The following is a 19,467-nucleotide window of genomic DNA, read 5'->3' as shown; positions in this document are numbered from 1 at the left end:
ATCTATTGTTGGTTTGATTAAATATCTATTGTTGGTTTGATTAAATGTCTATTGTTGGTTTGATTAAATGTCTATTGTTGGTTTGATTTAATGTCTATTGTTGGTTTGATTAAATATCTATTGTTGGTTTGATTAAATATCTATTGTTGGTGTGATTAAATATCTATTGTTGGTTTGATTAAATGTCTATTGTTGGTTTGATTTAATTACTATTGTTGGTTTGATTAAATATCTATTGTTGGTTTGATTTAATGTCTATTGTTGGTTTGATTTAATTACTATTGTTGGTTTGATTAAATATCTATTGTTGGTTTGATTAAATATCTATTGTTGGTGTGATTAAATATCTATTGTTGGTGTGATTAAATATCTATTGTTGGTTTGATTAAATGTCTATTGTTGGTTTCATTGAATGTCTATTGTTGGTTTCATTGAATGTCTTGTTTATTTGATTGAATGTCTATTGTTGGTTTGATTAAATGTCTATTGTTTATTTGATTAAATATCTATTGTTTATTTGATTAAATATCTATTGTTTATTTGATTAAATATCTATTGTTGGTTTGATTAAATATCTATTGTTCGTGTAGATCTGATGACTTCCGAGGAAGATTAAATCTGGATAGAATAAGAAGAGTAGACTTCAATGACCATGTTGAAAGAATCAACGATAGTTCATGAATTAGTAGATGTAGAACAGTTGAGATAGCAGGTTCAGTTCACAGAATAGTCACGGAAAACATGGGAGAAAGCGATAAGTATAGACTTAAGAAAAAGCAGGATAAATAAAGACCTGGCCAGAGATAGGTCAGTTTTAAAGCCAATTAAAGTTGCCCAACACATGCTAGCACGCCAAATGGGAATTAGATCAAATATGATGATAAATTTTAAAAAAAGGAAGAGGGTACTCTAGGTAATTTTCTTCATTCTCTCATTTTTAGGGGATCAAAGAAGGCACCTTAGGCCTGTTCTTTTGAGACCTAATTAAATCCATGTCTGCTTCATCCCCAACTGCAATATGGGCATCTTCAAGTCAAATCTGAACAAATAAAAGATCAGTTTTTTTTTATCTACACGCTTCAAGAGATTTTCCCCCAAATCTCACACCACCTAAAATTTCTAAACTGCTTTGTAATAAATCTATTTAGTCATGTATTTAATCTATTTGACAATGTATTTAATCTGTGAACCATGTATTTAATCTATTTGACAATGTATTTAATCTGTGAACCATGTATTTAATCTAGTTGATCATGTATTTAATCTATTTGACCATGTATTTAATCTATTTGACCATGTATTTAATCTGTGTGACAATGTATTTAATCTATTTGACAATGTATTTAATCTATTTGACAATGTATTTAATCTAGTTGATCATGTATTTAATCTAGTTGATCATGTATTTAATCTAGTTGATCATGTATTTAATCTATTTGACCATGTATTTAATCTGTGTGACAATGTATTTAATCTATTTGACAATGTATTTAATCTAGTTGATCATGTATTAAATCTATTTGACAATGTATTTAATCTGTGAACCATGTATTTAATCTGTGAACCATGTATTTAATCTATGTGAACCATGTATGTAATCTATTTGATCCGTGTGTTTAATCTATGTGATCCATGTGTTTAATCTGTGATCCGTGTGTTTAATCTGTGATCCGTGTGTTTAATCTATGTAACCATGTATTTAACCTATGTGACCACGTATTTAATCTATTTGACCACGTATTTAATCTATGTAACCATGTATTTAATGTATGTTACCATGTATTTAATCTACGTAACCATGTATTTTATCTATGTAACCATGTATTTAAATGGGCATTTTATAACAATACTTAACCCTAAAATGAAACCCAAAAGTTAGTACATTGCAAACAAAAAAAAAGTAACATATAGCCAATACCCTATTTTTTATCTAAACTTTTCTCGCACCCTAGGTTGATAACTCCTGTCTTAGATAAATATTTCCTCTAAAGAAATATTCTGCTTAATCCACCAGTTGTTTCCAATCCTTATGTGATGGTGCTCATTGTGTAACCCTTGACCTTAAGTGGTCCCCTGACCTTGATAAAGGGTAACTCATTAGAAAAAAAAAAAAAGAAATAAAAATATAACTTATCTCTTGTGTGACATCAGATGAGTCAACTAGTTTGAAAAAAAAAAAAAAAATTTTCCTTGAGCATTATTAAATAAATTCAAAGACAAGCCAAAAGAATTCATGGCCATGGGAGATCGGAGCTTAAGGATGGTTGATACAGAGACTCTAAGATCAAGAACAGAGGTACGTCTGCAAGTATGAGAAAAAATTACTGAATCAGAGAGAATACAAACATGACAAAAGTTCTCTCATAAAACTCGTCACACTTGTTTGATATCATGTTGAGAGAATCCTTTTTAAATAAAAAAAAATATTCACTATTTGATATTACGTCTAAAGAAGCTTTCCAACCAACTTACCACCAAGATTACTGTTGTAAAGCGGTAAGAAACAAATATGAAGAAATAATTGGAGGAAAACGATTTCATGAAAATCAACAATGATAAATGATTTAACAATTTACAACTAGTAGCCTTTAATTGTTGCTGAGCCGATGTCAGCAAGCATCCACAATTTTAATATTCTAGTTTATTGTTGTCTAGTCACATGCGAGGCAGATAACTCTGGGCTGATAAATCAATGTTTCAAAATGTTTCTTGGCAAGGGAAATAACTATTGGGGCAAAATTATTTCCCTTGAAATAGGAAAAATATAAATGTATTAGTAGGTAGCTGATGTATTCACCTAATAGTCAAACTAAGAAATAAACACGTTCATTATTACAACTAAGTTTACTTGGGAGCAAAGAGAAATTTTGTTGGATACTTACGTTGGGTAGTGGTAGGATTTGGCCGAGTTATAATCGTATCCATTCATTTCAAAATGAGGTATGCCAACAGGCATGCTTTAGTACAAAACTGCAATAACAAAACAGAAGTAAAAAAGATAAGTGAAAAAAAAAAACACACAAAAATTAAACAAAAAAGGAAAAAACAAAATACAAAAACAGAAAAAACAGATTACTGAAAAGACAGATTACTGAAAAGACACATTACTGAAAAGACACATTACAGAAAAGACACATTACAGAAAAGACAAAATACAGAAAAGACACATTACAGAAAAGACAAATTACAGAAAAGACACATTACAGAAAAGACACATTACAGAAAAGACACATTACAGAAAAGACACATTACAGAAAAGACACATTACAGAAAAGACACATTACAGAAAAGACACATTACAGAAAAGACAAAATACAGAAAAGACAAAATACAGAAAAGACACATTACAGAAAAGACACATTACAGAAAAGACACATTACAGAAAAGACACATTACAGAAAAGACACATTACAGAAAAGACACATTACAGAAAAGACAAAATACAGAAAAGACAAAATACAGAAAAGACAAAATACAGAAAAGACAAATTACAGAAAAGACAAATTACAGAAAAGACAAAATACAGAAAAGACAAAATACAGAAAAGACAAAATACAGAAAAGACAAAATACAGAAAAGACAAAATACAGAAAAGACAAATTACAGAAAAGACACATTACAGAAAAGACACATTACAGAAAAGACACATTACAGAAAAGACACATTACAGAAAAGACACATTACAGAAAAGACACATTACAGAAAAGACACATTACAGAAAAGACACATTACATAAAATACACATTACATAAAATACACATTACAGAAAAGACACATTACAGAAAAGACACATTACAGAAAAGACAAATTACAGAAAAGACAAATTACAGAAAAGACAAATTACAGAAAAGACAAATTACAGAAAATTTTATAAACACAAAATACAAAAACAGAAAGCAAAAAAACAGAAAAAACACATTACAGAAAAGACAGATTACAGTAAAGACACATTACGGAAAAGACACATTACAGAAAAGACACATTACAGAAAAGACACATTACAGAAAAGACACATTACAGAAAAGACACATTACAGCAAAGACACATTACAGCAAAGACAAAATACAGAAAAGACAAAATACAGAAAAGACAAAATACAGAAAAGACAAATTACAGAAAAGACACATTACAGAAAAGACACATTACAGAAAAGACAAATTACAGAAAAGACACATTACAGAAAAGACACATTACAGAAAAGACACATTACAGAAAAGACACATTACAGAAAAGACACATTACAGAAAAGACACATTACAGAAAAGACACATTACAGAAAAGACACATTACAGAAAAGACATTACAGAAAAGACACATTACAGAAAAGACACATTACAGAAAAGACACATTACAGAAAAGACACATTACAGAAAAGACACATTACAGAAAAGACACATTACAGAAAAGACACATTACAGAAAAGACACATTACAGAAAAGACACATTACAGAAAAGACAAAATACAGAAAAGACAAAATACAGAAAAGACAAATTACAGAAAAGACAAATTACAGAAAAGACACATTACAGAAAATTTTATAAACACAAAATACAAAAACAGAAAGCAAAAAAACAGAAAAAACACATTACTGAAAAGACACATTACAGAAAAGACATTACAGAAAAGACACATTACAGAAAAGACATTACAGAAAAGACACATTACAGAAAAGACACATTACAGAAAAGACACATTACAGAAAAGACACATTACAGAAAAGACACATTACAGAAAAGACACATTACAGAAAAGACACATTACAGAAAAGACACATTACAGAAAAGACACATTACAGAAAAGACACATTACAGAAAAGACACATTACAGTAAAGACACATTACAGTAAAGACACATTACAGTAAAGACAGATTACAGTAAAGACACATTACAGAAAAGACACATTACAGAAAAGACATTACAGAAAAGACATTACAGAAAAGACACATTACAGAAAAGACACATTACAGAAAAGACACATTACAGAAAAGACACATTACAGTAAAGACACATTACAGTAAAGACAGATTACAGTAAAGACAGATTACAGTAAAGACAGATTACAGTAAAGACAGATTACAGTAAAGACACATTACTGAAAAGACACATTACTGAAAAGACACATTACTGAAAAGACACATTACAGAAAAGACACATTACAGAAAAAAGAAAATACAGAAAAAACAAAATACAGAAAATTTTTTAAACACAAAATACAAAAACAGAAAGCAAAAAAACAGAAAAAACACATTACAGAAAAGACACATTACAGAAAAGACACATTACAGAAAAGACACATTACAGAAAAGACACATTACAGTAAAGACAGATTACAGTAAAGACAGATTACAGTAAAGACAGATTACAGTAAAGACAGATTACTGAAAAGACACATTACAGAAAAGACACATTACAGAAAAGACACATTACAGAAAAGACATTACAGAAAAGACATTACAGAAAAGACACATTACAGAAAAGACACATTACAGAAAAGACACATTACAGTAAAGACACATTACAGTAAAGACAGATTACAGTAAAGACAGATTACAGTAAAGACACATTACAGTAAAGACACATTACAGAAAAGACACATTACAGAAAAGACACATTACAGTAAAGACACATTACAGTAAAGACAGATTACAGTAAAGACACATTACTGAAAAGACACATTACTGAAAAGACACATTACTGAAAAGACACATTACTGAAAAGACACATTACAGAAAAGACACATTACAGAAAAAATAAAATACAGAAAATTTTATAAACACAAAAAAAAAACAATAACAAAACAAAAAAACTACAAAAAAATAGAAGGTACCACCTTTTACCTGGATTTTTTTACTTATCTATGAATCACCTCACTTGATAATGCTGACTGTTTAGCATAATTTTTTAGTGTTTTTTATGACTTGTCCAAAGACTGAACGTCAGTTTTTCAACCTAACAGCAAACTAAACATTTTGCCAAATATGGGCCAATATAAAATAACGCATCACTCGGTAAGTTTTGGGCCTTACTTACTGGTCAAGTTTCACAGGTCAGAATAGATATTGAAATCATACTAATTCCACATTCACACTTCTAGAATCTCCCAAACTGAGACCCTCATCATGGGATCTGTTTCCAGGACAGATTTTGTTTACTCCAATTAATTTTTTCTTTTGTTCTCAGTTTATGCTGACATTCAAAGAAAAAAAAATTTTGTATTTCTGCAATTTACGGTCAAGGTCTTGTTTTTTTTGTGTGTGTGTTTTTTCTGTCATGAGCTTTCCCATAGAAAGAAAAAAATAGGCGTAATGTGTTTGTCCGCGAACAACAGACAGCCGTTTTTATTTGCTTTCAACTCCGAGTTCTTTTTATCTGCAGCCAAAAAATGGGTCAAGAATATCGATTAATCAATAATGGTTTACACTTTGGAAAAAAAAAATAAAAAGGACGATTTTTGCATGACAAGTCACTTCGCCCAAAATAAAACCAGATAAGAAACTTACGTGTCTAACATTTATTTTTTAGATTTACTTTATTTGTCTAATTTTATTTTTTGATGTCTTTACTTTATTTGTCTAATTTTATTTTTTGATGTCTTTACTTTATTTGTCTAATTTTATTTTTTGATGTCTTTACTTTATTTGTCTAATTTCATTTTTTGATGTCTTTACTTTATTTGTCTAATTTCATTTTTTGATGTCTTTACTTTATTTGTCTAATTTTATTTTTTGATGTCTTTACTTTATTTGTCTAATTTCATTTTTTGATGTCTTTACTTTATTTGTCTAATTTCATTTTTTGATGTCTTTACTTTATTTGTCTAATTTCATTTTTTGATGTCTTTACTTTATTTGTCTAATTTCATTTTTTGATGTCTTTACTTTATTTGTCTAATTTTATTTTTTGATGTCTTTACTTTATTTGTCTAATTTCATTTTTTGATGTCTTTACTTTATTTGTCTAATTTTATTTTTTGATGTCTTTACTTTATTTGTCTAATTTCATTTTTTGATGTCTTTACTTTATTTGTCTAATTTTATTTTTTGATGTCTTTACTTTATTTGTCTAATTTCATTTTTTGATGTCTTTACTTTATTTGTCTAATTTTATTTTTTGATGTCTTTACTTTATTTGTCTAACATTTATTTTTTGATGTCTTTACTTTATTTGTCTAATTTCATTTTTTGATGTCTTTACTTTATTTGTCTAATTTTATTTTTTGATGTCTTTACTTTATTTGTCTAATTTTATTTTTTGATCTCTTTACTTTATTTGTCTAATTAGAAAAACGCTGCGAAAAAGATAGGTTCTCTCTACCGTGCTAGAAAGCTACTAACGCCCGAAAGTATCCTGTACCTTTATAAGGCCACTATTCGCCTATGTATGGAGTATTGTTGTCATATTTGGGCTGGTGCATCTGCTACTAGTCTCTCACTCCTAGACAGAGTTCAAAAGAGAGTCACCAACCTAATAGGTCCTGAACTGTCATCTAAGCTCAGCCTCTATCCCATCGACGTAATGTAGCATCCCTCTGCCTGTTCTACAAGTATTTCAATGGTGAATGCTCTGACGAACTGCAAGTACTTGTGCCCCCTCGACGTAAGTACCCCTGACAAACCCGACAAGCAGCAAAATCCCACCCCTTCACAGTTGAGATCTAGATGTAAGAGAGCTTTCTACTCCAGTAGTTTCTTCCCCAGAACCACTAAACTTTGGAATTCCCATCTGAGTTCCTGCTTCCCCAGCTGTACTGACATGCAGAGGTTCAAGTGTAACGTGAACCAACATCTTGCTGCCCAACTCCCCACATAGTACCCTTGTAGCTTATGTCTCTGATAGTAGCCCCCTACAGCAAAGTGGCAATGTGCCTTGTTTGGGGTGGAATTGCAATAAATAAAAAATTAAAAAAAAATTTATACAGCTTTTCGCTGAAAACCTTACCACAGCTTCATGCAGTCGTTTTTAAGATTGACAAAGCACTTATCTTTTGTGTTTAATACATCCTTCTAATCCCCTCCTCCCACCACTTTACATTCCATTTGCCTCTACTTTTATCTTGTTTCAAAGTGTTGAAATTAATGGCATTTTTTTTAAGTTTAAAGATGAGATTTTTTTCTCGTTATTTATCAAGAGTACAAATTAAATACACGTCTTCCTTATTTAAGTTACTACAAACATTAACTCCTCCACCCTCAACTGGGCAGTTTTCCACAGAGAGAGTCGATTTTTTCGCTAATATTTTTTTGCAAGTCATTCAACCCTCACATTCACGACGTTGATTAAAGGGCGTTATTTTGACCACCCGTAACGTCACAACCACGATAGGCACATCAGAAACTTTTTTTTCTTTTTCACCTCTTTTTCCTCTGGCGCATTACAAGTTCGAGTCAGCTTACGACTATTTTTTTTTTTTGCCCTCGCAATTTTTTTTTTTTCCCCTCGCAATTTTTTTTTTTTTCCCCTCACAATTTTTTTTTTGCCCTCGCAATTTTTTTTTTTTTTTGCCCTCGCAATTTTTTTTTTTTGCCCTCACAATTTTTTTTTTTGCCCATACAACTTTTTTTTTCCCCTCACAATTTTTTTTTTGCCCTCAATTTTTTTTTTGCACTCGCTATTTTTCTTTTTTTTTTGTCCTCGCTATTTTTTTTTGCCCTCACAATTTTTTTTTTTTGCCCTCGCAATTTTTTTTTTTTTCCCCTCACAATTTTTTTTTTGCCCTCGCAATTTTTTTTTTGCCCTCGCAATTTTTTTTTTTTTTGCCCTCACAATTTTTTTTTTTTGCCCTCACAATTTTTTTTTTTGCACTCGCTATTTTTCTTTTTTTTTGTCCTCGCTATTTTTTTTTGCCCTCACAATTTTTTTTTTAACCTCGCTATTTTTTTTTTGCCCTCACAATTTTTTTTCTTTTTTGCTCAACCAACACCCTTACACATACCTCCACTTTCTTTTTTGCCTTCGTGTCACAGGTTGACGCCTGCCTGCCTACCTACTACAACTTTTTTTTTTCAACCTTGAAATACCTGGGCAATGCCGGGCATCCAGACTAGTCTAATATATAAAAGGCAAAATGGGGCAATGCGCATTTATGTATGTCCATGAAAGGCAACCGGGTTCTCGCGTTGGTTAGATTCCGAGAGAAGGTTTTGCATACTTTCTATATTATATCTTAGATTTGCAAACGGACATCGGCTCTATTTTTTTTGTTTTTTTTTTATTGAGTTTTAAAAAATTCCCTCGTTTCGAGTGTTTGTCTTTTTTGTATAAATAAAGCAAAACTAATTAAACGCAACTTTCCGGCCAGGTAGTATCTGTTCTGGAATTGGTCCTTGGTCAATGTAGAAGAAACCCTTCATACTGAGACAATTACTATTTATTTAGATACTGCGAGAGTGACCCCTTTTTTTGAGGGAGCTGCTTTTCTCCCCCACATTTAAAACGACCTTCATTGGAGGTTTAAAAGCGTTTAAAAGCAACGCCATTTTCGCAAATCATTCTTTTTGATTAACTATGTTAAATTTGAACCCTTTACACTTCCAGTTGTGTCATGGAGTAGTGGTAAGACATCAGGTTTTCTTTCACTTTCTTTTCCACCTTTGCGTTACGGGTTCAAGCCTGCCTGCCTACCTACTTCCTCTTTTTTTTTTTTTTTTTTCTTTTTTTTGTACTCAACACACATTTCCAAACACCTGGGCAACGCCGAGCACCATCACTAGTAATTATATATGCATTGAAGTGCTGAGACAACATGGAATTATGGGTAAACTGGACAAGATATAAGGGATAAGATATGCAAAATTAACACAGAAAATGCAGCGAAGAGGAACAACAAGAAATTAAACTCATGTCAGTTTTAAACTTTTGTCTGAACGGCTTTATTTTTTGTTTGTTTTATTAGATTGTAAATGGAAATACTTTTATAGGTTCACAAATTATAAAAACATTTACTGGATAACAAAAATTAAAAATAAATATGTTTCGCTAGTGTTTGCACTAATATTTCTACAAAATAGTGTCTCACTCAGTTGTTAAAAAGAAAAAGGAATGAAAACGTCTGAAACTGGAAGATTAAAAAAATTTATAGCAAAAGACTTTTACGTAATTTCTGATGGAGGGTGTACATTTGTAGAATATTTTCAGTATTTACTTCCATAGTGCTCAATTTGTGAACAGAGTTTAAAGGAATGCCTGATGATTATTCTTGGGAATGGAAGCTAAACTTTTCCCTGTTGCTGACTTGCCATAAGTGTATTGTAATATATAGCAATTTTGCCATATTCCAAAGTCTAAGGTTTTATTCAATCTTTTTTTTTTTCAAAATAAAAACTTTAGTACATTTTACAGATTTGTTTCGTTCCCGAAGAACAATCAATATTTGTAGGTTAACATTGGATATTTCCTTCTGAACTTGTCAGAAAATAAACAGAAAAATGCATAACGATATAATATGTAAAATTCAGGAAGAACCAAAATAGCTCACATTGGCCCGTATCCAGTAGGCAGCCATTGGATATGGACCGACCAAATTGTGATGCTCTGTTATATCTTAAACACAGAGCTTCCAATTTAAAAAGGAATGATGTGCATAAAAGAGACAATATTTGAAAAAAAATTTCACAAAGCAAGAAAAATAAAGATGAAACTGAATAAATTGTAATATTTATTAATCCATCAAAAATTCAAAAAAATATAATAACGAAAACCCCTTAACCCATGGATTTTCAAAGATAGACGCTTTTCATCAGAGAATAAACATTCTGTGTTTAAATGCCTAAAAAATGTGATACAAACCTGTTCTTTCAGCAGCTTGTAGTGTCCAGTGCAAACAAAAAGAATGAAACAAAAACAAAAAGAAGGGGAAAAATGGCTGCTGTTTTTTTTTATATGCTGGCAATCTTGTCACCTCATATGCAAATGAGATGCTTCCGGTTTAAATATAAAAAAGCCCGAGCTTTTAGGGACTGTGTTGATTTGGAATTGGATGTTGGAGTAGCAAATTCTGACAACAGTGTATCACATTTAATACCGGAAATTATTAGTTGGAAGTGCAGCATAGTTAACACTTGACCATTTAATGTATCCCTAATTCTGAAAAAACTGTTTATATATTTTCACATTAAAATACATTAATAGATTAAACAAATCTGTTTTTTATTCATTTAAAAATGTCTACTCGTAAAACATTTTTATGGTTTCTTAGTCTTTTTTGTTAAGATTTGTGTGTGTGTGTGTGTGTGTGTGTGTGCATTTATGAACAAAATTTTTCCATCTATTTGAAGATGTCTTAAGTGGGACAGTTCCTAGTGTAAATGTGGTATTGTGGTGACTGAAAGGATTTTAGCTTTGAGCAGGATAGACATGTGTTAGTATTTGTGACAAGGAATGACCAATGCCAGCCATTTTTGACACATTTTTTTAATGGCTTTTTGCCTGTAGAGGATAAATACAAGTGTTCTTAAAATAAGACAACAAACAATATATTTATTATGAACAATGGAAAAAACAAGAGTATGTATGCGTGTTCACGTATGATAAAAGCATATGTGTGTGTGTATGTGTGTGTACGCGTGTGATAAGAGCTTGTGTGTGTGTGTGTGTGTGTGTGTGTGTGTGTGTGTGTGTGTGTGTGTGTGTGTGTGCATGTGTACACATGTGATCAGACATAGTTCTGGAATGTTCATTAATGTTGTTGGTGAAATTAATTCAATTGTTCAATGCAGACCATTAATTTTTATAGTGGAATTAAGTCTACCTAAAATATTTGCACATGTACTGGCACAAACATATTTTTCGGAACAACACAATATCGCGCATGTTCATAGTAGTGTCAAGGTGAAGAAAGAAAAAAAAACAGAAGTGGAGAGAAAGAGAAAAGTAAAAGGGAAATTAGTGTCGCCAAAGAGGCGATAATTTTTCTATTGTTCCCCTTTTACAATTCGTGTCTGTGTGTTCATGCCACACACACAAACCTGATATAGCAGTTGTAATAGTTCCTATAATACTCCCCCCCAAATAGCCAAAGGATACAGAGAAAAGTAATTGAAATGCAGATGTAAGTGTGGTGTAACATTATAATAGTTCCGATATGCCTAATTTGCTTTAAATTACAATCTTTGATATTTCTGCAAATATTTCAAAGTGTAGTATCTGTTATCAGCATCCAAGCAATATCAGATGTTTTAGTATTAACGAAAATATGCAAAATTACAACTGTAAATTACAGATTAGTAATTTATTAGATTTTTATAAAATTAATGTGCAAATTAAGAATCAATTGTGAGCGTTGACAGATTACTATATATACAGTATTACAAAATACTGTGCTGTGTCATAGAATTAAATAAGAACAACCTGTTTTGAAGTTGATATAGTTAGGGTATATGGAATAGATAAATGAAAAAAAAAAACTTTAGTATTTTTTTGGTTCTCCTTCGTTAGCTGAAACATTGAGTTTTCATATAAAAACAATGATAACTACTTATTTTTTGTCAATTTCAACAATCAGCAATGTTATCTACCTAATTGTCATGTCACAATTAGTTAAATATTTCTAAACTATTACACAAAGCATGCATTTCCATGATTCAACGAAAAAATGATTTCGGCCATGTTTTTTTTGTCACGTGTGACATAAATACAAGAGAAATGAAGAAGAACCTATTATGTAAGCTAAAATTGCTAACTGTCTTCAAAAACTATTTTTATTAATAATTAATTTTATACCATATCGTTTTTCGTAATTTTTGGATATGTCATTACTAGGGCTATGACAACAGAATATTCTTTTCTCAGGTATATATCCATTGATATCTTATCTGTTTTTATGTAGAGTAATGTGATCCTCGGTTGATTAATTGTGTCTGTGTCGGATATATACTCGAGAGTCAAAACAATGAAAAGAATATGCTGTTGTCATAGCCCTATTCATTACTGTGACAATTCGGTAGATACCATTGGTTTAACTTGAATTTCAATAATTTAATTTTTCTAATTTCACAAAGAACCATTTTTTCATTTTTCATTGTGTGTGAGAGAAAGAAGAATCTGAATGGACAGCCATAAAACAAATAAAACCGGATGTTAAAAAAAAAAGCATCAAAGATGTTTACCGAAGATAAAGAAAGGAAAGAAAAAGTATAAATCAATATAGAAAGGGGGAAAAAAAAAAAGGAAAATCAAAGAAAAAAGTTTCATGGAAATAGAGGGGAAGCGTGAAGGGGGGTGCGGCACTTCCTTTTTTTGTTGTACAGTTTTGCACTAGATAACTTCTGCCATAGATGTATTTGTGCATGTACTGCATACATACATATGTGTGTCTCTCACTCTCTTTCTCTCTATATATATGTGTGTGTGTCTCTCTCTCTCACTCTCTCTCTCTCTCTAAATATACACATACATGAGGATTGCAACGTCTTTTCAGACGAGTGCCACTCCCTCAGACACTTAAAATCCATGAGCCAAAAATGACTTCCATCGCCGCAGGACCATTTTAATAGACTGTGTATAGATACTCCTGAGGGAGTATCTATACACAGATGATGTTACGGAGTCTTAGCTTTGTATGACAGCTAAGTCTCTCTCTCGGTTCAAAATGTTGAGATCCAGCAACAAGCAAAAGCAAGATAGCCAGCAACAAGTTAAACTGCAGACCAGCTTAATGTGGGTACTGGTCTCCTGCTTTATGGTTTTTTAATAATTAATTTTTTAGTTTATCAAAAACCTTGATTCCAGTAAAGCAACTGGCCCTGATGGCATTCGAATTATAGTGCTGAAAAAGTTTCAACAAGAACTAGCTCCCATACTTACAAAGTTGTTTACGAGTAAGCTTTGTCTTAAGAAGAATTGCTTCCCAACATTTTGGAAAACCTCATCAGTATGCCCCATATGTCCTGTATTTAAGAATTCAGGTGATCGGTTATCTCCTTAGTACAAACCAATAAATCTCTTGTGTGTCATGAGTAAGTTGCTGGAATCTATGTTAAATAGAGAAGTCAACTACCTCAGCAAAAATAGCCTCCTCAGTGACATACAATATTGTTTCCGTTCTGCTAGATCTACAGCAGATGTAGTAACAGTTATATCTCATAGGATTAGTTAATTTCTCAACGGAAATATTCCTTTGACATATCAAAAGCCTTTCATAGGGTATGACAAAGGTCTACTCCATAAAATCTCCAGCTACGGTATAGTTGGAAATGTCTTTTCAATTATTAAATCATTTCTCTCTCTGATAGGTTCATAAGAGTAGTGATTGATGAGCAGAAATCAGAAGCTTACAGTATTAATGTTAGAGTCCCTCAGAAGTCCATCCTGGACCAAACTCTCTCCCTGATCTACAGCAATGATCTCTCAAATCACATCCTAAGATCATTCATAAATTTTTATGCTGACAACACTACCATCTATGGCAACACTTCAAAGGCCGTAAATGACCGTTCTTTCTGATTCTCCCTCCTCTGATCTTGAGCACACGGTGCAATGGCTGGTTACTTTTAATGCATCTAAAATAAAGCCTATCTCTGCTTTATCGTTATTTTCATGGCAAATGCTCGTCTGAGCTCCAATCTATGTTCTCCCCCCATACCTGACTTTCATGAAAAACACTTGTCTAGCTGAAACCTCTATCAATAATTTCCCCCGCTCTTTGTCTGTGCCTAAACCTAAACGTAGATTCCATGGACAAAGCTTCTTTCTTAGAACTGCACATCTGTAAAACTGTTCCGTTTTCCTGCTTTCCAACTGACTACAATATGATCGTCTTCAAGTCCAATGTGAACAAGTTCTTGATGAGCCGTCCTCTTAAGTAATCCAATTTACCAAATTTCCACTACCAACAATTACTACGATATTGTCCCATTAAATATCGTACACTCATTAACCTTTATCTTTGAGTGACCTCCGGGCCTTGATAAGTGGTGACTCCTTTGTAACAAAAAAAAAAAAAAAAAAAAAAAAATTTTCAAACTTTTGCAAACAATCTCAGCAGGGTCACAGGTCACACCTGTTATTCAAGTATCTCCATTTCTAGGGAAACAACTTTGTGTTTCTCAATATATTTAATAAATTTGTCCGCCTTTTTCCCCCCTTTTCCAATCCGACAATATCATCACAGTCAGAATATACCAACAAGGCCACTCAGCATTGCTCTGGACACAAATATTGTTTTATTTGCGCATCTGGGGAAAGGCTGTTCGAATTTGCAAGGTATTATGTTGCTAACACTGACACGTGTCGGAAAGTAAAAGATGACTAGAACAGACTACAATGAGTAAAAATATTTCATTTATTAATAATTTTGTCTACAACAAATTACAAAAACAGACATAAGATTAAATTGTATTCGTGTATTCAGCTCTCATCTACACCATTCCACTGTGAAGCCTGGCTGATAAGGGCAGATAACCTACAAAAGCTTGAAGTGTTCGCTCGTTATGTTTGTGTCATGTTGGTTGGCAGCATTTCATCTTGAACGCTATTGTTTGTTCTTGCTGCCACATATCCTCTTTTCTGCAAGCTCCTCTCTCATTCAATCACGTTGTTTGTCATCACCCAAATGATTTCATCTTCAAAGTCATTCAATTAACCATTCTCCAGGGTTGAAAAAAAAAAAAAAAAAAAACGATGCAGAGGTTAACTGACAAATTGGCACAAAACAGTGAACACATGAGACTGAGTTGATCGTGGGTTCTTATATCTATAAGGATTTATTGCAGGAACCACGACTGGCTAACATCTGTATCTGTAACCGTGCACAGATGTGCATACAGCAGCAGCCAATGTATGCAAATGACCAAGCCTTGTGTGAGGTGACGTCACAGCAAGGAAGAAGGAAATATCTTTTTCCTGCAGAACAGTGCGCAAATGAGACCACTGAAGCGTTCAAAGTGGCAATTGAAGCTCGTGTTCCCACGCGGAAGTTCTATAGCAAACCCCGCTCTCCTCAATGGTTTACTTCTACTTGTGCAGCTGCCATTGCTCAAAGGCAGCATGCATACCACAGATTTATCTGACATAAGTCTAGTACAAACGGACAAAAGTTTATTGAAGCTAGAAGTAATTTTAAGAAAGAAATAGTGATAAGATTGCTTCCCTGACTGTACTGACATGCAAAATTTTAAATGTAATGTAAGCCGATATTTAGCTCATCTCTCCTAAACATGGTCCCAAATACCATATATACTTGTGTATAAGTCGATGTGCATTTTAAGACCAAAATTTGTTTCATTTTAGGTATTACCTATGCATAAGTTGACTGTAGATTCTAGACAAGTTAAATGGTCCGTCTCATGGCCCTTTTATTTAACACAGATAATTTCCTTTTTGTTGTTTTTTTTTGTTTTTTGTAATATATATTATAAATTGTTTCTCGACATCCACAATTCGATTTTCATATATAGAACCAACGTGCTGCACACTTACATGCAATGAACGCAGATGTTGCTAATCAGACATTCCGATCAATGCCATACTGCAGATTCCCGGTGCAGTTACTGTTTTTACACATAATTTATGTCACATACACAATAACAGCATAAATGAATGCATTGCATGAGCCGTAATCTACCATAATAATGTGAACATGTTAACTGCCATTATATACTTTCATTAAATAGTAGCCATTAAATTGTTAAAAACTTGTTGAATTTAGGGGAGAATGACACGATAAATACTACATTTCCTAACCTACTAAAAAATATGCAATATCATTTCCGAATACATCATATCGAACTTAGGCCTATAGCCACGTCTAGATAGTGAACATTGCGAGAGCTATTCCAATTATTATTAAGCCTCCCACTGAAAAACTGTGCATGTGCTTACATGCTTGCAAACACACTGCAGTGGAGTTCGGAAGGAGTGTAATTAATTACTAGGATTACTGGTATATATTGAGTGCGCAAACAAATTAAAGTTTTTTATGTTATGCTTAAGTGTTGACTAGCTCTTTAACAACATTACCTATGTATAAGTCGACCCCCCCCACCCCAAAAAAATGACCTTAAAATTGTTTCCCAGAAATTCGACTTGTATACCAGTATATATGGTAGTAGCCCTTACGTTCAAGTGCCTTGTTTGAAGTGAACATGACTTAGAAAGTTTGTGAATCTCACTCATCCTTTTATGTCTGTCTTCTTTTTATATTTTGTTCTTTCCAGATATGTTGCCCATCTGACAATCAGGTGTTTATTCATTGACACACAGATAAAGAGTTCCCAATGATTTGGCGTTAATGAACTTCAAAAGTTTTTTGTTATGCACTAGCATGACAAACATAATTATACCAAAGGTATGAACCCCCATTTCCCACCGATCACCATTACTTGAAATAGTTTTTTTTTTTTCATATTAAAATAATGAACATAATGGTGAATGGATCTGTAAATGTTTTACACGATTCATCAGGACCAAAAATTAGAAGAGTATGAGATTTTTTGGCGGACCTGAAGAATCTTGTCCTCCGTCTCTTTTTTTTTTTTTTTTTTTTAATTCTTGTCTTTTTTTTTTCAATTTAAAAAAAGTCAAAATGTGTAGGGGGTGCTCAGTTTCTAATACAACGTTCTAGTAAATCGAACCAATCTGTTTTTAGGCCAAATTTTGCAAATTTAGTCTTTTTTCTTTTTTTTAAAGTAGTTTATCCTTTTTTAATTTCGCTTTTTAAAATAATCTCAAAAAAAGACTAAATTTGTAAAATTTGGCCTAAAAACATTGAGTGGTTCTAAAATGGGGGATCGATTTACCATAATGTTGCATTAGAAGCTGAGCATCTTCTATAAATATTTAAATATTGACTTAAATTTTTTTTATTATTATTTATAATCTAGTAGACTAGTATCCACTTGATGATAATCCACTGAAAAAGATTAAAAGGAAAAAATAGAGAAGGTGAGCAAGGATTTTTCAGGTTTGCCGATTTTTTTTTTTTTTTTGTGCGTATAAGTGCATGTGAGTTTAGCATAGCATTTATCTTTAGTTCTCTTCAACAACAGAAACAGCTATTTGTCTTTTTGATACTCAAGTCAGTAGATGCTCATTGAATAGTGATGTCTCGGGTTTGTATTACTGTACACAGATTCGAAAAAGTTGTCAAAAAACAAATATATAACAAACAAATATTATCAAAGGCAAGATAAGTTACTTTTCTACCTAACTGGATATGTTTTTAGTGTTTTTATTCAATGTAACATGTTTATTCAGCTCGAAAAGCATACAGTGTTTAACGATGTATTGGAAAATTCAAAATGGCGCCCGACACTCTCTTTAACACGGTATGTTCAGGAAAAGATGTTATAAATAATAAACTAGACAAAATACTGTTAGAAATTCGCTCAATATATGTTACCGTGACATAAGTTGACATATATTCGGTGGTTTTTAAATCATATTTTATCTAGTTTATTATTTATAACACCTTTTGCCAAACTTACCATGTTAAAGAGAGTGTCGGGCGCCATTCTGAATTTTTCAATACATCGGTAAACACTGCATGTTTTTCGAACTGAATAAACATGTTACATTGAATAAAAACAAAAACAAAATGTATCCAGTTTGGTAGAAAAGTAACTTATCTTGCCTTTGATAATATTTGTTTGTTATATATTTGTTTTTTGACAACTTTTTCGAATCTATGTGTACAGTAATACAAACCCAGTACTCTAATTTTTATAGTATGCTTTGGTATGTAGTGTAGTTTTCGAGGTTGAGGTGCTTATTCTGAAAGCCGTTCTTAACCTAGAAAGGTTTGTGGTGTTTATACTACACTGGGTCAGGTCGTAAAAAAACACCAACTACAGAATACTGGTTAAAATTATGGGGTGTGGGGTTGATTCTTGTTCAGGTCTGCCAAAATGAATACTAAACAAATTTTATCAAAATAAACAATTTTCTAGCTAGGTAGAAAAGTATCCTCTCCTGCCTTTGGTAACGTTTATTTATTTATATCTCTCTATAGTCATGGTAATAGTTGTCATCGTTGTGATATTTTAACAGCAAAGACAGTTGTTTGATTTTTTTCACTAGGGCCTCTCATAGATCTGAATTCCCTACTTTTTCATTGGAATCCTCTCTCATTTTTCCTTTCTCTCTCTGGGTTTATCTTTTTTTTCCATTTTTTTTTTCTCTCTTACTCTTCATGTTTTGCTTTTCATCGTGAAGGCCAAGACTTCAAATGACTCATGATGGCAGTTGTTCAATCTATGAATGGTTTCTTGAGTTTAGCACAGCATTTGTCTGTAGTTCTCTTCAACAACAGAAACAGCTATTTGTCTTTCTGATACTCAAGTCAGTAGATGTTCATTGAATAATGATGTCTCTCTATAATTCTCTCTGAAAATATTAACTTCAACCGACCCCCCCCCTCCTCCAACCTCGCACATGAGCAGTCATCTGTTCTTTGTTCATTTTGACTTAGTTGAAACTGATTGATGTTGTTTGAGAAAAAAGTTTTTCAAGAAAATAATCCCTGCAAGGATGGT

At 32.2% G+C, this 19,467-nt stretch overlaps 1 protein-coding gene across 2 annotated transcripts in view; it reads right to left on the bottom strand.

Annotated features, from left to right (window-relative positions):
• The window catches only part of LOC145256514 (epidermal growth factor receptor kinase substrate 8-like), a 258,101-nt gene that overhangs the window by 212,690 nt on the left and 25,944 nt on the right, over positions 1 to 19,467 (bottom strand). Inside the window, exons 1-2 of one of the 2 annotated variants that reach the window (XM_080115501.1) lie at positions 6,032 to 6,234; positions 2,883 to 2,970 (exon numbers count right to left, since the gene is read on the bottom strand). In XM_080115501.1, the coding sequence (XP_079971627.1) occupies positions 2,883 to 2,956 (74 nt within the window). In that variant the 5' untranslated portion in view covers positions 2,957 to 2,970; positions 6,032 to 6,234. Of the gene's footprint in view, positions 1 to 2,882; positions 2,971 to 6,031; positions 6,235 to 19,467 lie in introns of those variants that run through there. The other variant, XM_080115500.1, reaches the window with a different exon arrangement.

Source organism: Euprymna scolopes, chromosome 32 (genome assembly GCF_053919585.1).
Source record: "Euprymna scolopes isolate OS-2025 chromosome 32, ASM5391958v1, whole genome shotgun sequence".
Classification (NCBI taxonomy): Eukaryota; Metazoa; Mollusca; class Cephalopoda; order Sepiida; family Sepiolidae; genus Euprymna; species Euprymna scolopes.
This window is presented reverse-complemented; position numbering and strand designations above follow the sequence as displayed.